We start from the raw sequence: 21875 nt of genomic DNA, 5'->3' as shown, positions 1-21875 counted from the left end.
CAGGGATGCTGTGTGCCCTGGGCTTGGGACCCATGAGCTCAGGCACGTCCCACACAACCCTTGTGATACAGCCTCCTCCTTCTTAGGTAGCCAGCGGGTGTCAGAAAGCAGCTCAGCAGCTTCCAGTCTTTGGTCTCGTCCAGCAAAACTGAGTAATAGGAAGCAAGGTTTTTCTCCTTGACTCATTTGTTGACCTGTCCTCTTACCCTTTTGGAAAGGAAGGAACATCTGAGTGCGGTGCTGGACATCAAAGACTCGCTCAGCCGAGAAGACAGAACTGCTCTCTTGAAGGCATTCGAAGACAATTGCAGGGAATCGGAAACAGAAGCAAACTTACTTTTTGCAGATATAGAAGTAAAACCTAGAAAATATGGGCTCTGTGGCTGCCTCTGCTGTTAGCAAAGGTAGGTGTGTGTGTGTGCTTATGTGTAACATGAATACCTGTACAGGTGTAGGCATTCCTGCTTACAGGGAGGTGGAGCAATGATGGCTGTAACATCACCTCCCCAAGGTCCTCATTGCTCTGTACGCTGGCTCTACTTCCCTTTCTCCACCTATAGACTTCCAAGTCATGGAGGATCATGTTGTAAGCAGTGCAGGGTGCTGAATGCTTAGATGTGTGATTCAGTTAAGAAGGGACAGAGGAGAAGACAGGGTTCTTCCTCCCCATCTTTCACTCCTGTCTGTGTGTTCCTGCAGCAAGGTCTCTCTGCAGCATCCTCTCCCTCCCAGCTCTTACCCTGTCCATGAACAGGGTCTCCCAGGCAAGTGCTGCTGCCTCCTGGTAGGGCACACCAAGGGATCTTCTTCTCAGTGGTCCTCCTGCTTCCCTGGTGCCGAGGGGAGGGATATGGGAGCCCCACCACTGCCCCCTCCATGACAGCTGCATTAATTGAACCGGACTTGGCCCTGTTTAAGTGACTGTGCCATGCTGTGAAAACCAGAGGGAAGTGTGCCCCCCCCATGCTGGCAGCAGCAGCTGGTGGCAGAAGGGAGGAGAGTTAAATCAGAGGGATGACTGTCACTGTGAGGTGTTAAATCTCTTGGCATGAATTGCCAATGCTCATTTGGAGCACCTGCAATTGCCTTTCAGTCTCCCAAGGGCCTCTTTTGTAGTCACAAACTGGGCTTTTTTTTGGGGGGGGGGGGTAAGTTGCAGCAGATCCCAAAGCTGAGCAGTTCCTCATGGTTTTAAAATACTTGTTAGTGGAGAACATGTAGATATTTTCTTCACTTTAAATAATCAGCAACTTCTTTTTAGTCCAAATTTATCCAGCTCAGAGCCAGAGAATTTTGTTTTATCTTGGCCAGGTCAGATCCCTTGGTTATCAGAAATAGTCCCTCTCACTTTAATATCTACAGATTGTCACCAGTCAATCTGTTGGATAAGCTGACTAGTTTGAGTATCTCAGGTTGAGAAGCGCAGTCCCTTTCCACCTCCTGCGCTCTCAGGTGTCACCGTTTATTTATAGTTACCCATGTTAGCAGATCAGGGATGAGTTATGCAGGGCTCTGACCCGGGGCCTCCAGGCACAGGCAGACAGCAGGCTGTCCTGGTAGCAGGGAGAGAAAGCAATTAGAGAAACAATTAATAAGCACACAAGCTTCCTCTTCTTAATGAAAACTGATTCTGATATAATGAACTGGCTATCAGCCACCCATTTTTGTACCCTCCTTTAAAGAAATTACCCATGGTGTCACCTTTGCTTTAGTAAAGATATCCAGGAACATGTTTTTAAAACAATGTAAGTCACTTAATCTCCTATTTTATGAAGTCCCCTGGGCAAATAGGCTCCCACATCCCAGCAGACCAGGCTGAGTCTGCACTGCAGTGGAAGCACATGTGTAGCACAGGTTGGTCAGCTCACCTGAGCTCAGGGGTACTAGAAATTGTGAAATTATGGAATGTGCCACCTTTGTGAAATTATGGAATGTGCCACCTTCCTTCTTCCATTGCAGCCCTGGGATTTTGCTGTCATGCTCTGGGGTGTGACCTGTAGGTACCTTGGGAATCAACTGCTTTCTCCTCATCAGGAACACATTTGTCCCCTCTGTATATGGAAGTGGGAGGACTTGGAAAAAGTGCTAGGTTTGGTTGTTTCGTGTTTGCATGAAATGTCCTTCAAGAAGAGGAGTGAAAAGGTTTGTCTAGATAGGACAGGCTGCAGGCATGATGCCCATGACTATGGACCCATGGATTGTGTAGCCCAGGAACTGGAGAATTTCAGCAGGTGAATGTTAATACATTTTCATGCAAGAGTCAGTGCATAGGAGGGATGTTTCAACTGTTTGAATCTCGCACATGTTCTCATAAGTGTTATTTTATTACCCAGATTTTTTCTTGCCTTCCCTCAGGCCTGCTATGAGAAACGTGAAGCCTTGCTCCCACGTGGCAGCACCTGGAATCACAGCTCCTTGAAAGCATCAGGGACTCGTGCAGCTGGATATATGGAGAAGCCTGTCAGCTATGGAAGACAAAATTCCTGCATTTTTGCAGGAAAACCACGTGGCTCAAATCCTAATCTTCTATGCAAAATCCAGGAGGGAGATGGATGGGATATGGCAGAAAGACATTCCTCCAAAATTTCCTGGAGATTGCCACTTAGCTGAGTCCTAGTGGTTATTCCCAGGATGTGGCATGGTGGCATGTGTGAAGGAGGAAGGTTCACCCTCACCAAATTTCTCTCTATTTCCATCCCTTGTTTCCTGCAATCTCACATGAAACCAGGGACCGCTGCACCACACGTTGTCCTAGCATTGCAACCTCCTGAGGGACCCAGGATTCTCTTAGGGAATCCTGCCTAGCCTGTCGTGCTGGGGATGCCTGCTGGTCTGGGCACCTTGATCCACCCCCCCGAAGCCTGACCCACACCAGGAGGGGTGCAGACAGAGCTGCCTCTTCCCTCACTCACCAAGGCTGTGACCCGCTTTGGGGGCAGCCTGCCATGGTGGGCTGTGGGATGGGGAGCGCTTCCCGTATGAGTTTTACAGCTGGCTCTGGAGCATAGTCTTGCATTCATTTTTATCCATCAGTTACTGGAAATTTCCTCTTGGAGAGGGAGGGGAAAGCCTCATGGGAAGCAGGCAGTGAAAGGAGCTGTTTGTCCAAGCCTCCGGGCAAGGTCTCTGCTAGTTTTCAGATGTAAATAGGCAGTTCTGACAGGAAAACACTGACTTTTCTTCCCATTTATCTATGGACTGGTCACAACCTCCAAGCTGGATGTGGTTCAAGGCCCTCCTTTGCTATTGTGTGAAAACAGGCCATTAGTGCTCCTCTCTGACAGCATAAACAAGCAAAAGAACTCTGCCTCATATGTGCCAGTGTTTTTCTGAGCTGCCATTCTCCCTCGAATCTGCTTCCCTAACAAGTAAAGGGGAAAATTTGTGCATAACCCGTCAGTGTGTGAGGCAGCAGATGTGTCATGCCCTGGAACCCTGGGAAAGCGCAGACCTGGTGGGTTCTGCCACGTTCTGCAGTGCTGTGCCACCATCCCAGGGGCATAGATGTCCCAGCTCAGGGGCAGCTTCTCTGCCAAGAGCCCTGGGTGCAGATGGGGTCCTGTGAGCTCTTCAGGAGCCAGGCAGGTTTGTAATTGTCACTAGCTTTGCACCTGGTGCAGTGCTGAGCATGGCAGAGCAGCAGGAAGGAACAGGCTGCTCCGTCTCCAGGGAGTCCTCTGTGTGCTTTCAGGGCCCCATGAGACCTTGGCATCCTTACACTGCGTCCTTCACGTCACCAAAGGGCAGTGAGAGCGTCCCATGGCCTGACTGCCCTTCCTGACTGCATGGCTGCTCCAAAGTCCAGTCCTGGTGTCCGTCACATTTCATAGCTGTGCATTGCAGCTTCAGTGAGACCTTTCCTGGGATGTGGGAAGGCTGGGGGAGCTGAGGCAGCTGCAGCCTGGACAGGTGGGCACAGCTGGGCTGTGGGGCTGAGTGGGCACCTGTCCTCCAAAGGGTGCCAGCCCTGCCAGGCACACTGGGCCAGTCACTCTCCCCTCCTGAAAAATTGCACATTTTTTCAAGGGTGGGAAGGGATGACAGACCTGGATGACAGACCCTATTGTGACAGCAGGGTCAGGGTCAGCCTCTGCCAATGGGAATTTCGAGCAACGAGCCTTCCAAAGGAAATAAATAAAAACCCCTCTGACATTTCAGTCACTGTTGGGCTAAAAATAATGCCACAGCATGTGCACGGCTCTGACCACGTACGTGTCAATGTCTATGTATGTCTCTGCCATTTGACATCCACAGGCAGACGAGGGTATATTCCACTTGGAAGCAGCAGCTGGGAGCTGTGAGGGACGCTGGGCTCACCACTGTTGTGTGTGGAGAAACACCCCTTTCAATGAGGCTTTGTAGCAGCAAGTTTATGCACATTGTGTGTAGCATCCAGTCATGGAGAGACCAAATAAAGTCCTGAGTTTGTCCATGAGGCTTAGTGCTGATGGCATATGTGACGTTTTCCAGAGCCAGAGGGCTCAGAGAGTTGGCTGGAGTGGGGCATGGGCAGTGATGGGGAGAGGTGGCCTGATGTGGAGACAGATGGTGTGGGAAGGATGTCCTCTGCCACCTGCAAGTCGCCTGAGGGGAGCAGATGGTGTGTGGGGAGTTTCCTAGTGGATCCCCAGGAGGGGAAGCTGTGATAAGGGGACGTTGGGTCACTCCCTAGGACTGTCTGAGGTGATCAGGGAGGGGAGGAAAGGCTGTGGGGAAGGAGGATGAGGGATTTTCCTTGTTTGGGGGGATTTTAACCCACTGTGTTGTGTGACCTGACCTTCCCAAGTGATCCAGCCTCCTACTTTCTAGCCCTCACCCTAGGCTGGGGTTAAAGCGCTTGTGTGGGATTTGTGCCTCTCTGCAGAGGGTTGGGAAGCAGGGTCACACTCAGGGTCCTTCTGCAGGATTACCTTGTGGCCTTGGGATGTGGGCAGGGGCAGCCCTGCCATTGCCATCAGCCGGTCAGGGCCACCATGGAGCTGTGCTGCGCGTCTCCCACTTGGCCCTGCATCCAGTGACTCCATCTCTGCGAGCAGGACAGGATCACTCAGAGCTCAGCACTCCCCACCCACTCCTTTGGGTTTCGCTGGGATCCCCTTGGCACAAGGGTCATGCCACTGCTCACCAATCATCCAGACGTGCCAGCCTTGGTGATGTGGGCATCAGGGACTTACATGCTGCTCTTGGTGGTTTAATGCTCCAGCTTTTTTGGGAGCTGTGCTCCATCTGTCACCTTTCTGGCTCTGCACTGGGCTGGTTGTGCGGTGAGCAATGATTTGTCACCCATGTACCCCTCACTGCTTGGGGCCAGGGTTTGTCTGGCTGCTTTGAAGTGCAGCAGAGCCTTGCCAGCCACTCCTGTCATTTGAGCTCCTGTCTCCGAGGGTCACCTTCAGTGCTTGATGCTGAAGACAGTGGAAAACAGATCCTCCTTAATTATGCTGCAAGGTCTGAGAAAAGACCTGACATTTGCTGAGGTGCCACCTGCGTTTTCCTGGTTTACTTAGTGTCTTTGCCAAGGATGTGACAGGGAATGGTGAAAAATACAGGTAATGAATACTCTGGGACATGCTGAGCTCTGTTGGATATCAAATGTGCATGAGGAGAATCAATCCCTAAAACTATGAGACCTCAGGGAAGGCAAGCCACTTGCTGATTGCAAAATGATATAGTAAATTGTGTTTTATTCCCTTTCCTCCCTCCTCCCAAGGGGAGCCTGTCAACACTGGAAGCTCAACCACTGATCCTAATATTGATCAGAATAACTTTCACCCACGTTTGAGAGTTTCCTCTCCAGCACCCAGCAGGGAGTGATGCCTAATCCACGGGTGGAGAAGGGTGTGTGTGGGATAGACAGCATGACAAAAGCCATCACAGGTAATTCCCCCCAGCATAACCGTGAAGGTTTGATTTTAAGTCTTAAATGTCTTCCTTTACCCCAGCACACCATGGTCCATGTGGAAAGGAGGAGGAAGAGGCATCCGCCTGTGCAGCAGTCTCTGGCTCTGTAGCATGGGCTGGGCTGGATCCCCCCAGATTCCCTCAGTGGCCCTGGGGACACCCGGACTGGGAAGGGTACACAACTGGTGCCATCTAGTGGCACCGGGACACCGAAAGGGCTGTGGCTCTTTTATTTGTGTTATTTGTGTTATTATTATGCAGTATTACAGGGGAATATGTCTGCATGACCTATTAGTCGTGTGGGCTGTGAGAGGCCCCTTACCAGGGTGTGAGACTCGCAGGACAACAAAAAGTTGGGAATTCTGGTGTAAGTAGGATACACAGAGCATGTAGATGTTTCTTCCAGCCAAACAACCAGCAGTTTTATGGAAAGATCGCAACAGACAGTGATGAACAGAATTGTTGGGATGTGCCCTGTGCTTTATAGAAACAGCTGGAGCTTGTGAGCGCAGAGGAGAGGTCAGGAGGGAGCACTGAAGAGCCAGGACCCAAGGACATAATTTCTTCCCACTCCACAGCAGCCAGGATTCCTGCTGTAGGGAGTAAAGGGCTTTGGGATAAGGTTTTAGTTGGCTGAATCTAACCTAAGGCCATATGGGCACCAGAAGGCAGGTTTCTGCCCTCACCCCTGGGTTCCTCCCCACCACCTTCATTGCATTGGCTTTGGGGTCAGCCGCACCTGTGTGACAGAAAATTAACAGCCCAAATAAATAGTTCTGCATGGGTTTGCCTCTCCTCTTTACTTCTCAGGAGCTCTGGTGCTATTACCTCCCTCCAAGCTCCAGCTGCCAGCTCCACATCTGCTAACTCTCTGTCTCCTACCACTATCCCGGTTTTCAGCCTGGTCCCAGTTGCCCTCCCCAAGCTGTCCCATTGCCCACTCCGTGGGCTATGGTGCTGCCTTTGCCTGCCTGTCCTGCCCAACTTGGCTCACACGGCCTGTACAAGGCCATTGCATATTGTCCCAATGGGCTGTTCTAAAAGGGATGCCAGTCTGCCAGCAATTAAAATAAATGGACTAGGTTTAAAGCAGCTGCTGGGAAAATCCCTTGTTTCAGGACTGGGACAAAGTATTTGCAAGAGCAGACTGTCTGGAGTGTTTTGTTATATCATACATCCTTACAGGGTTTTGGAAAAAATATAAAGCAACTCTTGGTTCACAGATGAGTATCAGATTTTTTCCTTCGCTGCATTCTACCCTCTAAACTTCTCTATGCTGATCTTTTGTGCCTAACAAAATGGACTTGTACTATGACAAATGGTGTAATTTTTTCCCTTCCAGTGATGAGAAAGACCCAGATCTCCATTCCCAGACGCTTGCTGCAGCTTCTGATGCTGCCACATGGTCTCTGGGCCACTTTGCTCATGTCTGCTGGGGTCTAATTTGGCATGAACCAAACTTCGGAGAGAGAGGAGTGTCTGAGAACGGGAAGGATGAGCCCATGATGAGGTGTTGCAGCTCAGAAAGGAGCTGGGTAGATGCTAAGCACGAGGTCTTCATTAAAAGCTCTTTGGGAGAAGGGGGAGAACACTTTTGTGCATAGGCTGAGGGATGTGCTCTGCCTGGTGTGAAGCACCCATGCAGAGATCAGTGTGGGGAACCTTTGATACTGCACAGGACAGCATTTTGCAATCCTGACACATGTCTGTGGCCTTGCCTTTGCTCCACAGCTGATGACATACCAGGAGTGTCCTCATGTGGGTGGCAGCCACTGTGCAGCTGTGGCCACCGAGGGCACCCTCATCCTCTCAGGTCTGAGCTTCTCATGGGTGTCCCCTCTGCAGCTCCAGGCAGGGCTGTTTGGTCCAGACACCCAGGGGCTGGTGTGGGGCTGGTCTGTCAGTGGAAATGGGTGTCTGGGGGCTGCTGCCTGCCCTGGTGCCACTGTGGTAGCGGTGGTATGTGGGCAGGAGGCTGAAGCACTCACTGCAACGGGTAGGACACAGCCACAAGTGCAGCATTTGTCTGCAGCTTGGTCCTGTGCAGAGTAGGGGACAGGAAAGTGCCCATTCCTCCACTCTCTACTGTGACCTGCCTGCCCTCAGAGATGCCTCAGCTGCTGGGGCAGCTGGACATCTCCTGGCCTCCCTGACAGTGTGTACCCCTGAGCGTGCACTGCTGATGAAGGGCTGACTCAGCCCAAACCCATGAGGTGATGGCCTCAGGGGCTTTATTATAGCCATGGTTCATGGCCCTCCCAGGATGAACTGTCTGTGGCAGGTAGTACAGGTGCCTGGGATGTGGTCTTGGGCTGCTTGCTGGGATACACAGGTGATGGGCTCTGCCAGGTCTCCTTTGGAACAGCAGCACGAAGAAAATTGCAAAAATGGAGACCTCCACTGCCAAGGCGATCCTGGGCAGAGGGTGCTGCTGCCTTCCCCTCCCCATCACTAATTCCAGCTGTCAATAGTGTCTGGTGTGACCCCTTGGCCCTGCAGCAGCAGGTCCCCTGGCAGAGGGGCCGCTCTCAGGGCAGCCCCCAGCCCCAGCCCTGCCTGTGTCACCTCGTCCCCTCAACAGCGAGGGGGTCTGAGTGCCTCAGCCCGAGCCAAGCTGAGGAGCCCTGGGATACCTTCTCCTCGCTGCCGAGCGCCCGTGTGCAGCCGGGGTCCACCACTAGATGGGGGTAAACTCCCGAGCCCACGCGTGGGGCGGCGGGGAGCGGGCGGGTCCCCCCGGGAGGGCGAGACGGGGGGGTCAGGTTTGTGCTCCGCGGGGGATGCCCGTCTCCCAGGGTTGAGATGTGGAGGATGTCTACTCCCAAACGTGGGTTCAGGACCAGCGCCGATTGCTGCCCGTTGGCAACAGGTATCTGATGTTCTTAAGCCCAGTCCTGCCGACTTTCAGCCTAAAAACTCAGGACAGGGGAGCTGGACTCACTTGCAGAGGCAAATCAGTCTCCTCTTCAGGCACCACCGGACAAATACATGCTTGAGTCCTGCCCTAACATCAGCTGGGCCCTGGGGTGACTCCCTGGTCCCCCAGCCCTGGGGGCTGCAGAGCCCCTCGCTGGCAGGATCACCCCACTCCCTCCAGCCCGGGTAATACAGGGCGGGGCTGAGCACCGGCAGCAGCTCTGTGCCATGGCAGAGGGGCCATGTGGATGTTCTTCCTTCTCCTGTCATGCTTGCACTTAGGTCTCCCATAAAATTTCCACCAGCTCACTCATCTTTCCTGCCTGGGACCTCAGCCTGGCAAAAGTGCTGCCCCAGGTCTGTCCCCATCCCTGCTCTACCTGCTGGCCAAATCTCACCAGAGGCTCCCAGCTGGAGCCTGTTCCTTCCCTGCCCTGGGGAAAGCCCTGCAGCCAAAATGCTCAGCCACAGCAGTGTTTGCTCATCCTGGAGCTATCCTGGCTGTCCCTTGGCCCTGGCTCAGCCCTGTGCCCAGTGCATGGCAGATGCTGCTGGTGCTGCAGTCCTGGGGGGAGTCCTCTAGCAGGAGTCTGCACTGCAAGGGGAAAAATGCCAGGAGAAACAGGGTGCACTAAGTTGAAGCCCAAATCTATGGTGGTTTCTTTATAGAGGCTGTCCCAGGCAGGTGGGGATGTAATGGGGAGCTTCCTGCAGCTTTATGGCCTGCATGGTCATTGATAACTGCCTTGCCAGATGCTACTTCTTGGCTCTTTCTGAAACCAAACAAGTCCAGGCAGGTGGAGCTCAGGCTACAAGATCGTAATCAAAAATAGGCATGCCTGAAATGTTTTCCTCAAGACTGCCTGATAGCCACATGGACTGGGATTACTGTGGGCACAGTGGGAAATATCTCTACATATCCAGCATTTGTCACAGGGAGGGGAGAGAGGTGACAGTGACTGCAGGAGCCAAGTGCCCATGTCCTGTGAGGCAGACTGGGGATTGAGAAGCAGAGCTCTGGCATCATCTCCTCTATTGCCTTTTTAAAAAACAGGGCCCTGGAGGAATGTGGAGCTGACAGCAAACCTCGTGCATTCACAACATATGAGAAAGAAATGAGTGAGCAGTTTCCTGAGGTTGATCAGGAAAGAACTGCCTGGTCATGAGACCAGGACTTGGTATGAAAGACAGTGTGGAGCTGAATTTCCCTGAAGACTGCTTTGCCTTGCCTTGCCTTGCCTTGCCCTGCCTTCCCACTACTGCATTTCTTTTATAGAAGCAATTTTTAGCTCTTTGAGGGCTAACATCTTGTTTAGCCCTACTTTCTTTCCTAAATTAAGCTGTCTTCAATGCTTACTTAGACATTACATTTCTAGTCTGTCAGTCATTCTCCTTGTCTTTTGGACTCTGGAATGCCAAGATTGGACATTGCACAGTAGCTGAGTTTGAGCAGAGGAGTTTTTTTCTGTGTTGTCCTAGTGTCACCCCTTTTTGCAAGTCCCAGCTAGAGGCTCCCTTTTTCATAGCAATGTGCTGACACAACCTGTTCATGACCTGTTGATACTCCAGAGTGTTTGAATTTTTGCAGCGTCATTACTGAATGGGCAATTTCCTCCCTGTGTTTGTACAGTTCTTTCCTGTCCTCTATCTCCGGTCACCATGCTTTCGGTCCCTGAATCTCTCCTCAGCATTCTTTGCTTTTCAGCACCCAAATCATTAGTGAAGCCAGCTCTGACCAGATTCCTTTGGACTTGTACTCAACACCCCATGCAGTTTTGCTCTGGTCATGGATCTCTACCCAGTTTTGTGTCTGCCTCCTAGAAGCCTTGCAAGAGCAGACCCCCAGGTTGAGGTTTGTATGCCCAGAGAGAGGTGCAGTGCTCCTCAGACCTGTGCCAAGTGCATGGCCAGAAGCCATCTCTACCTCACTTATTTACATGAAAGGTACTTGAGACACTGTTAAAAGCCTTATTAAAGTCAACAGTCCCAATCATCCCACCTGAACATGAGCAAGAATTTCTTTACCGTGAGAGTGACTAAGCACTGGAATAGGCTGCCCAGAGAGTTTGTGGATTCTCCTTCACAGGAGGACAGAAGCCTGAGGAATATGCTCCCGGGGACCCTGCATGAGCAGGGAGGTTGGACTAGATGACCTCCTGTGGTGCCTTCCATCCTTACCCGTTCCATGATTCTGTGACCTGCAGCTGCTCTGCTTTCAGGGAGGGGAAACTCCTGCCATGGAGGAAAAACAAATAGATTTATGCAGAAAAAATTTGTTTAAAACAGTCTTGGTATATTGACTTGGTATCATTCTCATGCTTAAAACTCTTTAATTCTACCAATATAAGCCAAATAAGCCCAGGTCTTATTCCTCCCTCTCTTTTGAGATCAGTGCTGCTTGCTCTTGCCCAGGGAGCCACCTCCCTCTTGGCCATTGTGGTGAGTGGCTGTAGAATGCTCAATTTTCCAAACATGCTGGGACATGTTGGGCAGATGAAATCTGCCTCTGGAAGTCTCTGGTTTATTTAGGCTGCAGTTGGATGCACAGTTTGTTAGCATTATCTTATTTCATTTAGTTTTTGGCAGCATCACCAGCACAAGCAGGCCTCTCTCCATGTGTGTGTCCCTCCCGGTGCTGGGGGGCTGGGGAAGTGGCGATGGGGATGACAGAGGCTGCTTGAGCCAAGGGTGCTGCTGGAGCAGATGTGCCTCCGAGCACTTACACTTGTGTTCCCCTGGTGTTCCTCATCCCTCGGTACCAGCATCTGTGCTCCAGCTTTCCAGTTGCTCCCCCAGATGCCTGTGCCACAGTTTTACATTCATCTCTTGAAATTCAAATAGCTTGTTTTCTTTCTCTAATTCCTTCTTGAACTTCAAGGGACAAAGGAATTTATGATTCAGCTGAATAGCCATCATGCTGCGCATTCTCCTACTGCACTGGGAGGTTTCTTCATGCCTTTAATATTATGTCCTGAGGAGCTGCCTCCTCCTCTAAATTCCTCTTCCCCCTTAGACTGACCAGCCCTGGGGTCTTTTCTGTTGTATCTGTGTCTGCTGCAGCCTGCCCCACTAACTTCATTTTTCCAGTTCCTCCTGCCCCGAGAACCAGAGTTTCTCTGGTCTCCCCATACCTAGTCTTATCTTCCTCTGCCCAGAGATGGATCCTTTCTCCCATCCATGAAGGGGGGGATCAGAAAAGCAGTACTGCACCCTGCATACTCAGTGCAGGGGTGAGGAGCACTTCCCAAGGCGTCCGTGGAGGCTCAGGCTCACAAGAGGCATCCTTGGAGCTGAAGCAGGGCAGCCCACAGGTACACCTAGGTCGAACATCTCTGGAAGGAGTCGAGGGGATGACAGCAGAGCAGAGGAGCCTGGAAGGAAAATGTGGTCTCTCCAAAATAGCAGTCTGGGGGATATAAGAGATTTGAGGAGGTGGATAGCCCAGAGACTGAGGGCAGACAGGCTGCCTCACACACATTGGTGCCTCTTTGCTGCCAACCTCTGCCCAGCACAGGGCTGTTTTGGGAATGGGAACCACCCTAGGTGGGTGAACTCCAGATAAATCACTTCTGCAGCTGAGCTTTGGGCTGAAAAGTCTGCAGGATGCCTGGGGAGACTGAGGCACATGGCCCAGGGAAGAGCTGGCACACATCAATGCTGTGCCTCGGTTTCCACTTTAAAGCTGCAGTGCTGCTGCTACATGCCCTGCCATGTATTGTCAGGCATGTCCCAGCTGGGGGAAGGTGCAGGAGGTTTGTCTGTCCTGTCTCACTGCAAGGTCCTACAGGCAAGCCCTAGCTGGTGTCTGGTTTGTGTGTGTCCTGTTCTTCAGCAGAGACTGAGCTGCCAAACTCCTGGGATTAAGATGTGTGTTTGGGGCTTTCCCTCTCCTATATAACAAGAAAATGGCAGGGCGGGCTGGCCTGGCTGTAAGGATGCAGGAAAAGAAGTGATTCTGGTAAATCACGTGTCCATTCAAGGCTTGGGAAACTGTCTAGGCTGCCAGACATGACACAAGCTCATATTTCAGCATGCTTTAAGGACTGAGTCAAAGCAGGGCTGTAGCTACCAACAAAGGCACACTGTGGCCTTACTCATTTGGTTGGCAAATCCAGATCCCAGCTGCTTCCAAAAGAGCAGCTCCTCCATCCATGGAGAAATGACAGAGTACTGCCCAAAGGAACAGCACTCTGGGTTCATTTAGGCACCATCTGATTTCCATTTTCATAAAAGCAGAGATGTTTATGTTAGCCTCGAAAGTTTTGCACAATGCTCGTCTCCTATGGTTCCAGTATTGATGAAATTCCCTTGCAGCTGGGTACCTCTCTCCTGGCCATAAGTGAGGGCTGGGGACAATTCCTGTGCTGGCCAGGTTCTCCTGGGGCAGCTGGTCTCTGCCAGCACAGGCAGGGCAGCACTGCCTCAGCACCAGGGTGCTGACTCTTGGACACTGAAAGCAAAGGCTGTCCTCCAGCCTGGGCTGACATCTTCAGCATCAGCACCAGGACTGTGCTGGGAGCTGATGTCAGGGGGCTTGGAGACAGGGGCAGCAGACTGTGCTCTAACAGCCACCAGTTTTGGAAAGACACAGGTGTTGTCCAGAAGGATCTCCACTGAAGTCCTCCAGGCAGGAGAAACTTGCCCCAGTAATGGATGTGTGGTCAGTAGAGGATCCAGAGGATGGGTCTAGATCATGTGGCCAGTGAACAGAGGTTGGAGAAGCTGGGCTTACTTAACCTGACAAAGATGAAGATAAAAAGGACAGTTTGATAGCAACCTACATGAAGGGTGGTTACGATGGTGACAGAGTCAAACTTTTCTCAGTATCAGCAGCGGATAGACCAAGGGGAAATGAGCACAGGTTGTAGTTTGGAAAGTTCAGGTTCAACATCAAGGAAAAACTTCTTCCTTAGGAGATGATGCAGCCCGGAGGGGTGGTAGACTCTCCACTTGGAGGTTTTTCAAGACTTCTCTAGGCCAAACCATAGGATGACCTGATCTAGTATTGGCAGTGGTCCTGCTTTGAATGGGAAGGTGAACTGGAGGCCTCCAGAGCTCCCTTCTAGCAGTGGTGTCATCCTGTGAGCCTTGTGGCCAGGCCAAACTGACTTAAAGCTTGTCTGAGTGCATATGTGTAATGGAGCATCACTTCTCACCTGCCTGAAAATAAACAGGAGGTGGAAGCTCTGTGGACTTTGTCTGGAAAGTTTGTTCCCAACTATGGTGCAACAGGGAAGTTGATGGAGCGGAGGGTTGGGGTGAGGAACACTCTTATCCATCTGTAATTTTATAACATTGACCTATTGTACTAAGAGAAAGGGCCAACAAAGAGATGGAAAGCATAATTAAGAGTTGACTAGAGGGGTTTGCATCTCCTCAAAGGCAGGAGTATTTTTCATCACCACATGCCATGCCAGGATGGGACCAGATGGAAAAGTCCCTGCCAGGGACCAGATGAAAGCAGAGTTGAAAGAGCGGGAATTTCCCTGGGTCACTGGATGGTTCTTCCCACTCTGAAGCCTGTTGGCATCAGGGATCTACATTTCTGTATTGCTTCCTTGGAAGCAAGGCCTTCCAAGAGACTGTGACAAGGGTGGAATTTCCCACAAGGCCCTGTTTTCTCAAGTCATTGAACCAAGAAGTGATGCTTGCTTGGGATGTTTGTTCTTGTTGACATGACTGAAGCATAAACACATGTCCCAGCTGCACACAAGGATGTGAGGCAGAGCTCCAGGCTCCCATAAAATCAGAATTCCAGAGTTAAATAGGGAGTTTTTTATGAGGTAAAGTTGACTGGAATTTAAAAATACAATTTATGGAATTTATAAATGCTCTCTTGTAAAGACATTTTCTATATTTAACATAGTATCAGCTTTGTTTTGTTTTTCTGCTGGGTGACAAGAAGAAAGAGAACAGAAGATTTTTTTTGGAAGAAATATGAGAAGGCTGATTTACCAATCTGACTTCCCACACTGCTTTTGGAATTGAAAATTTGTGCAACTGAGGTTTGGCAGTCTGAGTGTGACCTTTCATAGCAGCACTGACTGCTTCTCCTGAACCTCTGGGAACTACATCAAAATTGTTCAAATAAACACAAAATTCATATAGTGTGGAGCCAAATGACCCAATCCAAAAACCTCAAACATTTGGGGTGTCTGGGAGTGGGTGCAGGATATCTGCATGGGTCAAGCCAAACACCTCTCCAGCCCTGCGTCCTCTCCACAACAGTGGCAAGGATAGATGCCCAGGGAAAGCAGGAGTGATTGGAGAGGCATGATCCACTCCCTTATACTCTTCCAGACCCCAAACTTTGTGGTTTACACATTTCCTGATCCAGAGCAGTGTCTGTATTTAAGAGTTCTCGATATTGTTTTGTTTCTCTTGCCCCCTCTCCCTCCCTGACTGGCTGTTTTCTGTGTACAACTGAGCTTTTAGTAACCACAGAATGCTACAGCAGGAGCTGCTGCAGCCTAATTACACCTTGTGCAAAAAAAGCTTCAGTTTTCTATTCTTGGATTGTGCACCTACTGCTTTCCTCTGATACCTCGTGTGGGAAGAGATGGTTTTCCTCTTTCCACTGCCTTTAGTCCTTCACTATTCTGCAAACTCTCATTCCCACTTGACCCATTTCCAGCCTGAGGAGTCCTACTCTGCTCACCCAGAAGCTCTGCCATATCTCTGCTCTGGACTTTCTCCTCCTCTGCTAGCACCTCTTTAAGGTGGAGGGACCCAAACTGTGCACAGTTCTTGAGCTGGGACTGCCAAGAGTTTTCATCATGGCATGATTTTCTGTTCCTGATTTGTTCACTTTTTTTCCCCTCTTACTAACTCCTCACATTTAATTTGAGATTTCTTCTCTCTTCCTTGCATTAGGTAACATTTCTACAGAGCTATCTGCCCAGGGTCTCCTTTGGCTCCCTTGTTTTGTATGTAAAACAAGAATTTTGCAGCCCTTTGCATAAATCTCTTCTGCCACTCGAACACCTGCTTGTTCAGTACCATAAGGTCACCTTTACTGCCGTGAGTCATTTGGTGTCACTTGCAACAGCTGTCACCTGCCTGTCCACCTTACCCAGGTTTCTGCAGAGATCCCATCACAACCCTGCATGGGAGGACAGCCCTACAATATGAAAGTTGCTCCTTTGCTCTGTTACTCGTCCCTGTGAGAACTTCTCACTAATCCTATTTCTTCCCAGTTTCTCTCTGAGCCCATGACAAGAGCTTGCCAAACGCCATTTGGAAACCTCAGCAGGCTACAGCCTCTCCCCTGTGCTCTCTTGCTCACCCCCTCCCAGAACACCTGTGGGTTGGCAAGGTCCAAAGCTGGGCTGGCTCTTCCCTGGTGCATCACCATGAGACAGGTGAGAAAGGTGCCTCCCAAGTGCTGGTGACACCTGATGGGAGGGGCCCAGAAGCTGTGGGTGTCTTCCAGGTTATCTGAAGACATCCCAGGGCTATCCTGGCTGTAGGGTGCATGCCTGTCACTCCGAAGACCCTGAGCTGGAGGGAACTTGCCTGTCCCTGCCCCGGTGAAGGGCACTTTCTGGGGATGGGGCCAGAGCGCAAAGGGGATGCTACTGCTTTGTGTTTCTCCAAGGCTCACCCAACAGTTTTATGTCCTTCCCACTTGAATCTGCTGCAAAAAGAGACAGATCTGCCAGGTTTCCTGAGGCTTTGACACGTTTCTCTACAAGCATATCATGTCTCTATCTCCATCCACACATTATGTTTGAGCTTTGCATTTCAGGCACAGGGGTCCCTCTGTAGCAATGGATGTTTGGAAAGAGTCCTGCCAAAGGTGGACTGATGAATCAGAAGTTTTTAATGTTGTCTAAACTCATGTTAAGAGGGCTCTTTACAGAGCCACTGCGTTTTCCCCTATACCTCCACTGTAAATCCCTTATCTCTCGGGCCAGAGTGTCCTGGGAAGATGTCCCAAGGTGTTTCCATTGGTCCCTTGTTAACCCCTCCCTTATTGGCTGTAAACCCTTTACCTTGATTGTGACCCCTCACCTGTGATTGGTCCCCAAGGGCTATATAAGCCCCCTCCCACAATTAAACCTCCTCTTTCGTCCTCTCTCCCCTGGTGGTCTGGTGAGTGCTCCGTCTTGGGGTCCCAGGGCCACGTGGTGGGGGGCAGGGTGGAAGAGCATACTCCTTCCAGGTTATGGACTAAAACGAGGCCTGAAGGATCTCCCCCTTCCCAAAGTCCCTCCTTGTTGTCTCCAGTGTTTTGTATTTTGCTTTATGAGAACCACAGGGAGGCAGATGGGGACTTGCTGGTGAGGCTTCTGTCTTACACAGGGGATGTCCCAGATGTGGTCTGGGAGAGTCCATGGCACCCATGACAGTGGCATTCCTCCTTCCTTCTGATAACCCTGGAGGTTGTTCACTCAGTTTCAAGCAAACAGGATTTGAAGCTAAAGCTGGGAGCACAGGAGGGGCTCCAGCTGTAGATCCTGTAGATGCTTTTTTTTTAAATTGGAAAGTCAGTATATGAGGGCTATATTGTGGCAGACAGTACAAGTCTGTGGAAGGGACACATGGATGGCAACTGAGGAAATTACTCAGATTATTTTCTGGGGTTACTTAATGGTAAAAATGGTAATTTTCATTTTAATGGGGAAATGACCCATTTGTGAGTGGAAGGGAGTGCACATGTTTGGGGATGCCATTCACATGACAGTCATCCTCTCCTAGTGTGTCCTGTGTGGGGCTGGCCCCTGACTGCTGTTGGCTTACAGCAGTGCAAAGTCCAAGGATTCCAGGGAGATCCTCCAGAGCAAGATGTAGACAACTTTGGATATAGGAAAGGGATTTAAATTGTCGGATTTCCAGGAGCCCCCAGAAGAAAATAGTCTCAAAGCTGTAGAGTTTCTTTACGTGGGACACAGGGGCCTGGGCAGGTGTGGAGGTGGGCAGCTGCACCAAGGTATGGGGTGGAGTTTGGGTTATTCCCTCCACATATTGCCCAGCCTGGCTTGCTGGTGTGTTCTCCTTGGCTAAGAATACGATGAACTTTCTCTTTCCCTTCCTTTCTGAAGGGTAATTAAAAACTTCCTTGTTCCAGTCTGCAAAAGCTAATTTACAAATAAAGTAAAACCTGTAGGGCTGTGATACCCAGCCTCAGCAAGACCAACCCCTTTCTGGAATACGCCAAAGAGCTCTGGGAAGAAAGTTCTGTCCCAAAACATTGACTTCCTGGAGCTAACCTTCTGAGGAAAAAGATAGTGTTTCATGTCCTAATGGCTTTCCACACCCTGGTCCTTTCCCGGCACAGAGGCACAGACAGCTGGCGTGTATTTCCTGGCCCATGTGGCCAATTAACCTGCGTTGATTGAGATGCAGATTGAGCTTGTGTCCGGCAGCACAGGGGATACCTCAGCCATCCCAACTCAACGTGAACAGACATGGGCAGGGAAAATGGAAAATCTGCTGTTAAATCCTGTGATAAGAGTTCACTGACTTCGTTTGAGGTTGGAAACTTTCAGATAAAGAAGTGGAAGAAGTGAAACCAGACTGTGCAACAAAGAGGAAAACTTGGAGTTGTCCACTGAGAAATGAGTGACACAGGGAAAGTACAGGGGAAGTGAGCTGTGGACTCACTCTGCTAATGAGATAGTGCAAGACCTTTTTACAGCTCTGACTCCTGTGTCCATCATTTATGTTATTCCTTGGATACGACTGTTTTTAAGGGGGAAGACTGGCCCCAGGTATGCGGCAGAGGGGTTGTGGGGCAGCAAGTGCAGAAGGAAACGTATGTCCTCCTGCAAGGGTGGTGAGGTGAGGCTGATCATGCCAGAGCACAAACTGCTCTTTCAGGTGGACTCTTCATTTTGCACACAGATTCCATCATGTATCTGGCCACAGGTGGTGACAGAGGTGCTGGGAGGACAGGATACGAATAGGGATGGTGGCGATATATGGTAACAGCATCGTCTGATGGGAGTCCTGGAATGGCTGTGTTCCAGCTGAAACCACCCATGAAGTGTGATTAAACTGGTTTGTACTGTTCATGAGGTGTCCATTTCTCATGCACACTGCTATTCCTGCCACATCAGTTTTGCAAAGGTTAAAGTAAAAACCAAACAAACCCCAGCCACTCATGGTGGCCATGGAAGGAATGTGAGACCCAGGCATGCCTGCAGGGATGCTCTCTGCCATTCCAGCCCCCAGCAGTGTGCAACACAGGGACTTCCTGAGCCAGCTTGCATCTCCTTGCTGGTGCCTTTTGCATCGCAGTGCCCTCAGTATTGCACAGTGGATGTCAGAAAGGAGGGTGGGGGGGAGACTTTTTTCCATTTCTAAACTCACTGTTTCAGCCTGATTGAAAATCTATGCTGACCTGATGGCCAAAGAATGCACAGGGCTGGGCCTGGGCTCGAATCTGTATTCTGCTGCAAGACCACAACATGTGTCCAGGGCTGGTCACATCTGTTTCATCTCCTGGTCTGTAAAATGCAGCACAGCTCTTTCCCCCAGTGCACAGAGAGAATAAATACTCATAACTGAGCTGTCATCCTGGGCACAAGGGACCATCTAGATAGATGTTTGTTCCAAGGAGAAATGAGGGCAAATACCTCTTCTCCCAGTGAAACATCAGTGTGGTTTGAGTCAGTTAGAGCACAGTGTGATTTCTTCTATTGCTGTGCATTTGGTCTTAAAAAAAGTGTTGTCCACTTCTTGAAGAATTTTTTGGCTTGACTTGATTCCACTTACATTGCCAACTGAAGCACGTTTCAGTGGTAGCAGGCAAGTGCTTTGCACTAGAAGTATAAAGCAGGCAGCAAAGTGTAGCAAAGGCTGCTGAGGCCAGTCCTGTCCAGATTATCTATATGCTTAAATCTATGCAAAAAGAAATGACACAAAATCACTTGTGTAACTAAGAGCAAATATAAGTGTAGCAAAATGGACTGTATTATATGAACTAAACTTGCAGGTTTTTGACTGAGCTATACAGGCTGTTTGCATTTTATTTGTCCCAGCCATTATTAATGAGACTTGAGATTGCTCAGAGTTCTCTTGCCAATGCTTTCCTGTAATGAGGGACAAATTAAAGCAAACAAACCCGAAGTGAAGCAAACACAATTCAACTGTGTGGAGGAAAGCCAATAAAAATAATGCCTGATATCCTCATTTTTTTGCTTGGTGTGTGCTGACCTAGTGGACGCACAATTGTTTCTGTGTCAGCTGGACTAGAGGATGATGATATCTGTGTGTACTGCTCTGACGGAGACACTTGACAGCTCCACTTGGAAAGTGTTTTGGGAAGCAGGTTTGTCTGGGGACCAAGCCAGCCTCACACACAGTAGCCTCTTCCACAAAGAGATATAGGCTAAGGACAGGAAAGGAAAGTGAGAGAGCAGAGGAAACATGAGACTGAGGACTGAGAGGGCATGTGCATTCCTGGGCTGATGAAATTGCCATCTGTCTTGCTTCTGTGCAGGGTAAACACAGCACCTATGATGCCATGGAGGCTGGAGGGAGGTTGAGGACAGCAATTATCCAGCTGCTGGTGTGAGGGATGTTCAGCTGCCATGGGCTCCCTGTGCACCTCTGTGCTCTGTTTGTCCATCACCATCTCTCTATGTAGCACTTGGGAGGAGAAGTATTTAGCTAAATGTGCAATTGCTACCTGTACTAAGATTGCGGAGGTTTCCTCCTCTTGACAGCTGAGCAGCCACTTTGAGGACTTCAAAAATTCACACTATTGATTAATTATCTGTCTCCTCCATGTGATAAGTGAAAAAGATCAATCTGCTTCCCAGAGCTACGAGGTCCCTGCTGAGACCAACACTGTGTGTCTCTGACACTGGCTGCAAGAGGCAGCTATGTGCAGTGATCCCATGATCTTCATCCTAACAGGAATCTCAACAGGGCATACTCTGAGCTCCCCATGGCCAGCTCTCTGTGCTGAACAAACACACCCCTCAGTTCTTTTTCTCTCCTGGCTTAGGTGGGTTGTCGTCAGAATTAGCAAGGTAGCAGCATCCATCAGGACGCAGTGGGGATGGAGGTTGCTGATCCCCATGATCTCCACTCCATCAGCTGGTGTTGCTCGGGCCTGGTGGCCAGCAGAGCTGCTGGAGCAGGATCAATGCCCACTGGGAGCAGTGCCTTGGGATCCCAGCAGACACAGCTCAGCATATTTTTTCGGCTTGGTGTAAATCAGGGACTTTTCTGTCCCATGGCTCTTGTTCTGTGGTCATCTCCTTCCCGCACCCCCCTCAACTGATCTTTGTAATGTGCAGCATTCAGACACTTTGGTCTGGCTGTAAGAGGTGAAAAGGGACACTTGATGATCTTTCTTAATGGCATTACTTTAATTCAACTGGATGAAGGAGAGATAAGACAGGAGAGCAGACATATGCTGAGCAACACACTCCTCTACCTTAAAGAAAATACTTCGATCTGGGTAGATGGCAGCTAAAATCAGGACTAGGAAAAAGCTTTGGCCAAGCAACTCAAGAAGGGCCTCTGTTTTCTGGATGCTCTGACTGAAGGCAGAATTGGGTTTAGGACAAGATGCTCTTTGTGGAACTGGTCACTTACAGACTGGAAGGTGTATCTGCAGGGCTGTGGTTCCTGTGGCAGAGGGCCAGTGGAGGGCAGGGTAGGGCATGCCTTCCTCCATGTTCCTCTTGCTGTTTATTTAAATTTGGGCTTGGCACACACTGCTGCCTGAATCTTCACCCTCAAAAGAGTTCTGGCCTCAGACTGACTTCTGTGTGCAACACAGCTGCAGCTGAGAGCACTGAAGGTTTGCTGGTTGACAAAGAAATCCTTTCTGGAAAAGGAAACCTCTGCCTCAGGGTGTGAATACACCACACCATTTCTTGGCTTGCTTGATATTGCATAAGGGGAGGGAAATAACCTATTCTCCATTTTGTTTTTTTTCCAAGAGAAATGAAAATGCATTAAAGAACTGAAACAGAAACACAGAAACACAGGAGAGTCAGATGGTCTGAACATTGACAACATCTCATCTATCACTAATGGTGCTCATGTTAGCTTTGGCAGCCGTTGCCCTGCCTATGGTTCAAGGGAAAATGAATATT

At 50.0% G+C, this 21875-nt stretch overlaps 1 protein-coding gene across 4 annotated transcripts in view; it reads left to right on the top strand.

Moving 5' to 3' along the window:
- The window catches only part of LOC113963162 (exocyst complex component 3-like protein), a 42403-nt gene extending 37946 nt beyond the window's left edge, over positions 1-4457 (top strand). For all 4 annotated transcript variants that reach the window (XM_027674031.1, XM_027674033.1, XM_027674030.1 and 1 more), the window contains 2 exons: positions 219-404; positions 2356-4457. In XM_027674031.1, coding sequence (XP_027529832.1) covers positions 219-399 — 181 coding nt within the window. In that variant the 3' untranslated portion in view covers positions 400-404; positions 2356-4457. The remainder of the gene's footprint in view (positions 1-218; positions 405-2355) is intronic.
- The last annotated feature ends 17418 nt before the right edge of the window (positions 4458-21875 follow it).

Source organism: Neopelma chrysocephalum, unplaced genomic scaffold, assembly GCF_003984885.1.
Source record: "Neopelma chrysocephalum unplaced genomic scaffold, ASM398488v2 Primary Assembly neopelma1_24, whole genome shotgun sequence".
NCBI classification, from domain to species: domain Eukaryota; kingdom Metazoa; phylum Chordata; class Aves; order Passeriformes; family Pipridae; genus Neopelma; species Neopelma chrysocephalum.
This window is presented reverse-complemented; position numbering and strand designations above follow the sequence as displayed.